General features: G+C 38.3%; 1 protein-coding gene across 4 annotated transcripts in view; it reads left to right on the forward strand.

Moving 5' to 3' along the window:
* The first annotated feature begins 55 nt into the window (after nt 1-55).
* LOC103611784 (protein-lysine methyltransferase METTL21E) overlaps nt 56-9824 on the forward strand; it is an 18480-nt gene continuing 8711 nt past the window's right edge. The window contains exons 1-2 of one of the 4 annotated variants that reach the window (XM_017728521.1): nt 56-702; nt 2337-2446. In XM_017728521.1, coding sequence (XP_017584010.1) covers nt 2377-2446 — 70 coding nt within the window. In that variant the 5' untranslated portion in view covers nt 56-702; nt 2337-2376. Of the gene's footprint in view, nt 2447-9824 lie in introns of all 4 variants that reach the window. The other 3 variants (XM_017728520.1, XM_017728522.1, XM_008629350.2) reach the window with 3 other exon arrangements.

Below are 9824 nucleotides of genomic sequence, written 5' to 3' on the forward strand. Positions count from 1 at the left end.
TCTCTTGGGCCTGCTCAGAGCTGAGTCTGGCAGCTCTGAGCAGTGCCCCTATACCCACGCCTTTTACAATAAACCGACTGTGTCCCAAGACCTGCCTATAGAGATCTCTCGTCTCCGTCACCGACCGTCCCGACTGAACCCGACAGTAACCTACAGAAGGGGTATGTTTATATTTATTCAGGGTGACAGCTGTGTTGTGGGGTTAGGATTTTGGGGGTTGTGTACCTCGTGACAGTTCTGCATTGCAATGTGAGCATGTATTTCTATAATGATGCTGCAAAAGCACCGCTGCCTCTTGGTACATTTTTCTCTTGGAAGACCCTTTTGGCTCCTAAGAATGACTTTGAGCTCTTTGGTTACTTTTTAGTAACAGTGAGAGGTTGCTAACAGCCTGCCACTAACCCTGTGTTTGTAAACAGTACTCCCAGGTTGGTTACTTGGTTGGTTGTAGCTCCCTTGAGTGGGTGCCTCCTGCTGTTACACAATTGCTCCCTTACATAAGGGCCGGTGAGTGGTTCCCTGTCTCTGCTCGTGCTGCAGCTGTCGGGATTTATTACTGCTCCCGGTGTGGGGATGTTGGCAATGTGTGACACAGGCTTCGGGACACGCGTTTGCCTGCGGCTGTTTGGGGGGAAGCCACCAGCAAGAAAAGGACTGTGCTGCTGTTGGAGCACCATCTTTGGAAAGTTGTGAGAGATTCAGGTAACATTGACCAAAATGCGGTGACTGCCAGTGGCGTTTCACTTGTCTCTGTCCCTTACTCTAAATTATTTTGTATCATTTGCTTTAAACAGCGTAACTGAGCTGTTCTGCTCTGTTTAGTAGCTTGTAGCACTCCTGAATGCCTAGTAGTTCAGTGTACCTCAGGATATTTTTAGAACAACATAAAAAATGTAGACGACCACAAAATACAAAGGCTTTGTCCTGTAGGATGATTTTACCTTTTATTTTGTCTTCTGATGGGAAGAAAATTTGTCTTTTTGTTTTTTTTTATACTGCTGAGGTAGACTACAAGCTGATGAATGTGTGTAGCGTTTTCTGCTTAATAACCCTGTAGTTTCTTATGCTACTTGTTATTCTGAAGTTGCATACAAAGACTGAATCCCACGGAGTATCTTTTGTGTTGCCTATCTAATGATGTTGCTATTGCTAAGTTCATATATAGACATAAATATAATGGCAATATTTTTGTTCTGTGTGCTGTGGCGACATGTAGAAAGCCCCCAAGTTATTTTCACCTTCAAACAAGATAATGGCTGCTGGTATTGTAGTAGCAAAGTTAAACATTAAATCTGTGTGTCTTGTAGTGAGAAGTCAAGAGAGTAAGGTGCATCCTCTCAAACAGGAGAGGGCTGTTCCATACCGTCCTCTTTATCCTGAAGTTTTGAGAGAAAAAGCTGCCTAAGACTTTGCCCTGTGAGGATGATTTGATATTCAGAATATATTTTTACTTTGATTGCCCTTTCTTTTTTACTTTTTTTGGTTTTTTTTTTTTTGGTCCCACTATAGAGAGATACTCTTTTAGTCATTGCCTTATTTAATTGCAGCCCTGTTGGGTGTTTAGACATCTGGAGATTAACTGTATGCTGCCTGTAACCATCCTGGCAAAAATCAGTCAAATTTCCACATTAGAGTGAACATCTAAAAATGATATCAAAGTAACAAAAATAATCAAAACACTGGTTTATTTCTTTTTGCTGTGAACTCTTTTTGCTGTTCTTTCTGATTGTAAAATATCAAGAACTGGAGACTGTTGGTTGTCTGTCTGCTTTTCTGCAGACAGCTGAAAATTGTATTGTTCTCTGTCCCACCTTTCCTACTACTTTTTTCTCCAGTATGTTCTTTGTCTGTTCATATAGGCACATATACTTTCTGTTCAGCATATTATTTGTGAATCCTGCTCCCTTACTCTCATGTTCAGCTTTTAGGTTTCCTTGCCTTCCAAGCCAATCAATTCAAACAAGATTAGATCCTATTGGTGCAATTTTCCTTCTCTTTCAGGAATTTGTTTCTACCTTTCCTTTAAATCCTTTATAAGCCTACCCAACCTGATTTTAATTGACTATAAGTTTAAAATTTCATAAAATAGTTCTAAACATTTATCAAAGCTTTTGTTTGTTTGTTTGGTTTGGTTTTTAAAAAATCTGTTCTTTTTCCTCTGTGACAGTGTAACAGTTGAAATAGTTTGCTGCTTCTTGTACTTTTATGCCTTGAATATTGATACTTATGTGTCTTCATGTCTTTATTATCAATAGAAGTAAATTGTGGCATAATACAAGGAATTTTTTTTTAATGAAGCTTGTGTGTGAAAGAAGATATAAAGCAATTTTATTCAGACAGGCTTGTGTTTCTCTGTCCCCGGGTTTGTGGCATAGTATGGATTTGACATCATCACAGCGTAATCAGCTACAAAATCAATGGGTCAGAGAATTGGAAAGACAAGAAGGTAAAATGTTTCTTGTTTCATTATGTTTCCTTGTTACACTTAAGAATATTGTGAAGTATAAGGAACAAAGTGTCTTGCTGACAATGAGCTTGTGATTAATTTTTTTTCTGAAGAACCGTGTTTATGGCATTTGTACAGAAAATGCAACACAAAGTGCAGTTGTATTGTGCTATCAATGCACGTGGTATATTAATTGTGTTATACCTGCATGCTCTTGTCCTGGCAGTTTCCTGCTGGTGCCTGGCATCTGTCCTCCAGTTTCTTGCCTGTGTCTAGTTCCAGAGAATGAGGCTGTGACTATGCTCAAGCTGTTCAGAGAGGTTTGTTTACAGGCTGTCAGTTAGGAGAATTGGTTATTACAAGCTTGGTTTCTGTCTAGACAGCCTCAGACCCTACCTTCAAATACCTCCAGGGGCCGTTGGCAGTGTTTCCTCTTAAGTACTTTCATGGCTGCACATCTGTGAAGATTCTAAAGCTTCATAAGTAGTCCCCTCTTTAGAGGTCACCGGGAGTAGGCAAGGTATTAGACAAATGCATATGTTTTGGGATGGGATCTAGTTATGTTCTACAGCTGAAGGCAAAAGCAGGAGATTTAAAAAACAAATTATTTTTCATAATATTTTTGTTTAAAATCTCAGCTGAACTGTGGTCTGTGTAGAGTCAGGTAGTTCTCTTCCATGTCTATAAACATTAGTCTAAGATGATAAGGAGACATGAATGGAAAATTGGATGTCTTTACAGTTTTATCTGACACCAGACTTTGGCATCTTAAATTCCATGCCAAGTCCTGGAGGCGGAAGGGTGCTGAACCTGATGCATGGAGATTTGCCTGCTCAATTACTTTGAGCCTGTGCCTTCCTTGTTCTCATCCTTTTCCTCTACTGCTTTCCCCATTCCTGTTTTATTATTTCACCTCCCCAGTCTCAGTATCTATTTCTCAGGGTTCTTATTCCAGTTCAGTTTGTTTGCAACTTTCAGTCATAGGATCATAGACTCACAAGATGGTTTGGGTTGGAAAGGACCTTAAAGACCATCTAGTTCTAGCCCCCTTGCCATGGGCAGGAGCACCTTTCACTAAAACAGGTTGTTCAAAGCCCCATCCAACCTGGTCTTGAATACTTCCAGGGATGGAGCATCCACAACTTCTCCAAGCAATCTGTTCCAGTGTTGCACCACCCTCATGGTCTGAGAGCTTTATATTTGGTGCCTTCCCCTTTGCTTATTAACTTACTTGTCATACATTCTCCAGTTTAAAACTCCTTAGTTTTGTTCATGATTCCCATTACTACTGGTTCTCAGCTTACAGGTTGGTCCTCACCCACTCTGATCATTCCTTTTGTGACTTTAAACAATCAGCTCTCCACACCTGCATTGTTAGATGTCTCTTTTCTTTCCTCTCATAATTTCTCGTATTAACTTTAACTCTCCTTGGTTAAATGTTTCTGAGACCAGATGCTACCACTCCTGTCCTAATTTCTTGGGATACTAAATTGCTTTACCCCAGTTGCATTATGTAAATTCACCCCAGAATAATTTTATCTCTGAGACAAAAGGAGAAGAACAAGTTTGCAAGGTGTACTTGTCCTTGACAGTCCCTCGTCTCACTTCACTTGGCCATGGCTCAGTTTTTAATCCATAAATATCTGAGAAAATGCTGACCTAGTAACCTTCACGTAACTCCTGACATTTTAGAAGGGACACACTCCTACTTTCCCTGCCTGGCAGATGTCCTAATTGATGGCAATTCCTGCCATCATTTCAAGCATCTTGGTGGAGTCCAGAAAGGTGCCTTACACAGGACATACTTGGAATGGAGCCAAGTGAAAAGCATCCTAACCCTGTAACTTACAATTTAAGTTAATTCAGCTGGGGAGAGGGAGTGACATAGCATCTCATTCATATTTCCTGAGTTACTTCTAAAGATTCTTCTTATCTCTCTCATTCTCTTCCCCACTGACGCTTTTTCACTGACTTCAAAGACTGTTATAAAATGTGAAAAACATTCTGTGACCTGAGTATGGACCCCAAGCCTGCCTCTTCACAACTGAGTGCCCAATTTGTAGTTGGACTTCTCCTTGCTTGTTATCCTTCTAGCATGATTCTTGCAGTCCTGGTTTCCTGATGGCCCACCTTACTAGTTTAACACTTCTCTGTTCTCTTTCTCTCCCCTCTAAGGAGACACACTTTTGCTTAAGGCCTTGCTAAACTCAGGTGAAAACTTCTTGTGTATAGATAGAACAGAATTTGGAGTCAACACTCAATTAATCAAAGCATACATTAACTTTGTAGAGAAGTCTGTAACTTATTCTTCTGGCTCAGCCATGTGCCCATCTTCTCCATTTTCACTTCTTTAGCATTTTCAGTAGCTGCATTTCGACAATAAATTATATATCTCAACTGCCACATGAGAAGAGTGGTATGATTGCATGGGTTGGTGTTGTTAGGTTACTTTCAGGTCCTTTATGCAGAGGAATATTTTAGAAATCCAGAATTATTGGTAGGTGAAAACTGACAGCATTTTCTTGAGTTTATTCCTATCTGTCAGGAAATTAGCTGCCTTTTATAATGTATGTTGGATCACCTAATTTAAGAACACAGTCTGCTTTGTAGTCAAAGGGAAATAATTTAGTTATTTTTAGAGATTAAATAGCTTCTGAGCCTAGACTTGGAGATATTTTCAATGACAGACAAACATGACGAAGTAACAAGGGAAGAACTTGGCAAACTTGAATTCATTATGTGTTCATGAGATAAAATGATTACAGTACTTCTATTTTCAGCCATTTAATGGTTTTTAGATGACCTGTGACTTGGATAGGGCTGGGATAGCAGTGGTGCAAATTTGAAATTGAAAACGTGCCTCTCAAGCCTGGGTAAATACATAGACTGGATACTGTGAACAAACTCTTCTCCTGTTCCTGTGTCCTCGTGCTCTGGGCTAAGTGCATCTTGTCTCTTGGCTGACAAGAGGCTGCCTGTGGGTGGCAGTTTTGTATTTCTGCATTTCAAAGTATAAAGTTTCAAGAATTTCAGTACCCTGACATGGTATCTCAGACTAATCAATATAATACACCCCTTCATTGCCATCACTTCAGCAGGTTGAGCTTGTAACGAATGTACTGGAATGCCTACACTTACATGATGATCGTTTTTGTAGGTAGGGATGAAGTAAGGAAAAATTAGCTGTGCAGTTTAGACATACTGGAATGGTACTTTGCTTTATATTCTTAGAAAGGTGTAGGTTACATCTGACTTCTGTGAAGTCAAGGGTATGACTAACTTCCCCTCCTAACCCTGTCCTTTAAGGGCCCTTAGGCTGAAATGGAATAAAATAGAAATAAATGGAATGAAATAAAGATAATAAAGTGATACTGCTTGAAATTTAAGGACTACTTTGTGCTTCAGGATTGTGTATGTTTCCATGGAGCCGTCTGTAATGCTTTCAGGACTAGGACTCTGATCCTGACATGTCAGTAGCTCAGTAAAAATTCTGAGACTCCAGAGTTCCTTATTATTGTGACCTTTATGTAGTTTTAGGATAAACTTGGTCTGAGCCATTGGAAATATCCATATGGGATACCTTTGGATGATTTCTGTCAGTGGAGTAGTGTAACTCTTCTCCAGTCATCTCTTACAGAGCTAGTTGCCGGTTTGTTCCCTTACTGATCATTTTGCAGGTATCCTCTTGACTTTGGGATATATAGATAGCTATTACAGATATTTGTAATATAAGAAATATATATTATATATATTATGTCCACATAATATAAATAAAATACATCTTAAGTATTTAATTTGGATGACTCCACTCCCATGTGTCCAGAGTGGGGGGTGATCTGAAGCGTCCTGGATATTATATGAATTCTTGGAATCTCTTGGAAACTCTCTTGCATTACTCAATCAGTAATATCAGAACAGGTAGTCCTCCTGTGAGGAGGCAATTGCTGAGAAGTCATAGAGGAACCATCTTCACGGCTGTTTATGCATGGTATTGAAATATTTGTAACGACAAGTCTAAATGGTAAATTTAAAATCTAAACTCTATAGGTGAAAGTATACTGCTTCTGAAGAAGGGAGAACATGTTGCTGTAGGGTTGGACTTTGTCAGGTCAAATTCATGCTGAAGTCTTGGATTTCATTCCTTTTGCCAGTTGGAGAAAATCCATCAAAGCAGGAGAGAAGCAGAAGATGACTGGATCTTATTTCCTTATGACATTGGTCTGTGACGCCATTTGACCTCAAGAGATTAAGGACAGTCAGGCCAACACTAGAAAGAGACTAATATGGTTTTTTTCTTCCCTGTAGGCTGTTCCAATGAATCAATGGGTGAAACTATTGTTTCTGAATTAATGTTTCTTCTAATCCACTATCAAATTACTTGGAGTATGTTTTGTTACTCTCTGTGTTATTTGTGAATGAGTCTGAAAATGGAGATGTTGACTGCTAGTATATCACAGCTTTCATGTGGAAAGGCCCTTTTACTTTTTTAGCTACGTTTTAATTCAGGTATCTAGATAGTGGTAACATTTTTTTAAATATAATTTTGATTTAACCTCTTTTTTCTGCTTTTTATGCATTTTAAATGCTTTTTATGCATTTTAAATGCTGTTTTACAATGCTTATCTCTGCTGCTTTTTCATTCAGTGGAGAATACAATATTGTAGGCGGTATCACTAGTGATGCAGTGAGAGATTTAACATATGCTTTTAATTGATGGGAGATACCTAACTGAATTTTAAATTTACCATTTCTGATGCAGCTGTATACTTATAGGCAGGATTTTATGTGACAAGTGATGTAAATAGCTGATCATGTAGCTCGTTTCTAAACATGTAATATTTCTACTCATTCTAAGTAAAAAGTGTGCAGATAAAGATTGCCCTCAGTGTTATATAAAAAGATGCTGCAGTTTACAACTTGTTCCATTCTGACCTATTCTGGTCTATTTCCTGTTATTTTACTTCTACCCTTCCCTTCCCTACTTGAAGAACTTCTCCAGCTTTCTCTCAGCAGAACTCACATAATTTTCTTTCTTTAGGTTTTCTTCTAATACATAACATTTTAACATTTGTTTACCATGACTTGTGAATGTGTCAGCAAAATCAAAAAAAACCACTGACTTCACAACTCCAGTCTTCCACATGGTTAGTATGTCTCTTTGGAAAACTTTGTTTGCATTTCAGTTTCTTTGCCTTTGAGAATGATGTTTACACTCATTTGATGTGGTTGATACAGTGCAAGATGTGTCAGCAGTACATGAGCTTTTTCCCTCAGCCCTGATATTAATGTAAAATCAAGGGAGCTCATGGAACATGCTCCAAAGATGTTAGACTTCTATAATAAACAAACCTTATCTAAAATATTCCAAAGAACACTGTAAGTAATTAACCTATTAGACAAAAAGTCTTAAGAAACTTAAAGATATTGTTGAAGAATTTGGGGCATCTATAGAGGGTAACTTTGTGTACACAAGTTCAACACAAAGGAGTTCTATCTGTTTCACTAAGAAAAATGATCTCAATTTCTATATGTTACCTGGACAGGATCAAACTGCCTCATCTTACTGTAAATAAGGTTCCAGAAACTCCAGCGATTTCTGTGTTTGCTCATGCAAAAAGATGAATAGGCTGAAGAAAACAATTCTGTGTGTGTATTACTTCTGCGCTTCTCCACATCACAGAAGGGGAGTGAGGGCAAAGCTATCTTGTCAAACACAACCTGTGTGTTTGTTTTCTTCTGGCTTTGTGAAGAAGGGAGGAGCCACTCCTGTCAGACTTTTAAGTTCTGATAGTTCAGTATCTGTGCTCCAGGAGTATTGCTGGAAATGCCCATTGTGCACTTCCATTCTTACAAGAATTGAGAGCCAGGTCAGTCAAGCCTCCTCTTCTCTTATCCGACCCTATTCTACTCATGAGTCATCTCTTTTTGTCTTAAAATGTCATTAGAATCCATTCAATGACTCATAATTTCAGAACATTTTTTCTGAACAAGAGAATATGGACTAACACTGAGGTAAACACTTCCAGGAGAATAACCCCCTTTCAGCTTTTTACATCTGTTATCAAGGAACTAGTTTGATCAAAGTACCAGTAGAATTTAGTTGATGTTTTCAGATATTGAAAGAGTTCATCTCACTTGGATTTTACTTACAACAGTTTTTGTGTCACTTGAAAGATTTCCCACTAGTTCTTTATTTTTCTATTCTCACTGCTTTGAGGGCAGTTACAGTAAAATTAACTTCTTTCCTTTTGTGCACTCCCACAAGAAGTTGTTCTGAAAGATAAAAAGCAGCAAACAGAGGAGTGCTTTTTGCTGTGCAAAGGGAAACTTGTATGAAATAAGTGAATCCGACTAAAAGTCTGCACTCCTTATTTTGTCAGCACTCTGTCAGGATCATTAGCATCCTGGTTTTTATAAACTTTCTTCTTCAGGCCTTGTCTAACATATGATAACTCTGATGAAAAAGATATTCTTTTTGATTCTTCACAATACTAGTGTCTTCTTAAAGGGAAATAAAAAAAATTAAAAGTGTGTAAGTTTCTCCAGATAAGCCACCTGGAAGACTACCAAAAGGATAAAATGGGCAAAAATTCAAGTGGTGTTATTGATCAGCAGATTCAGGATTCTTCTTTCAGGGGTACAGACAGTTCAGCTCAGGAAGAGTGCAGTGGCCTACAAACTCTGTTAGTGTAGGTGCTATGCAAAGCTGAAGTAGAAAGTTTTCTGATCCTGTAGGGAATAGGTGGGAAATATTTATTGAGTGCTAGAGGGGCAGCTGTAATACTGCAAAGGTTTTATAGATCTTCTGACAGGAGCTTTATAAGTTAAGGCTTAATAAGTTACCAGGTTCTCAACAAAATTGGATCCAAAACAGATGTCAAGGGAGGAAGAATCAAGAAAAATGGTTGTAATTGAAAGGTAATAGAAAGAATAGCTTTTACTTCCACAGCCAGTAATGATCACAGAACAAGATCAGACTGCTCTAAGCAATCGGAGAAGATTAAAAGCAGGCTATATCTGGTATGCTTGGAAAGAAGGATGATCTATTAAATACACTTATGATATGTGTAATAAGACAGCTTTTTATTATTTCTTTCATAAAAGAAAGATTAATTTTGCCCAGAAGCAGCATTTCCCTGGCACTTAACTCATGTTTGTCAAGAGCTCCCTGATTACAGGCACAGTGATGCATGTGTTTTCTCCCAGCTTAACATTAGAAGCTTGAAGAGGCTGACAAATACTGCTTGTTTCCTAGCATCTTAAAATACCATTGTTTCATTGTTGAGCATTTTATTTTAGTTACCTTTATAAAATTTATAAAAACTGTATTTCTTCCTGTAGTATATGCATGGCATTATTTTTAATTTTGCTGTATCTC

Source organism: Corvus brachyrhynchos, unplaced genomic scaffold (genome assembly GCF_000691975.1).
Source record: "Corvus brachyrhynchos isolate BGI_N302 unplaced genomic scaffold, ASM69197v1 scaffold92, whole genome shotgun sequence".
In the NCBI taxonomy this organism is placed as follows: Eukaryota; Metazoa; Chordata; class Aves; order Passeriformes; family Corvidae; genus Corvus; species Corvus brachyrhynchos.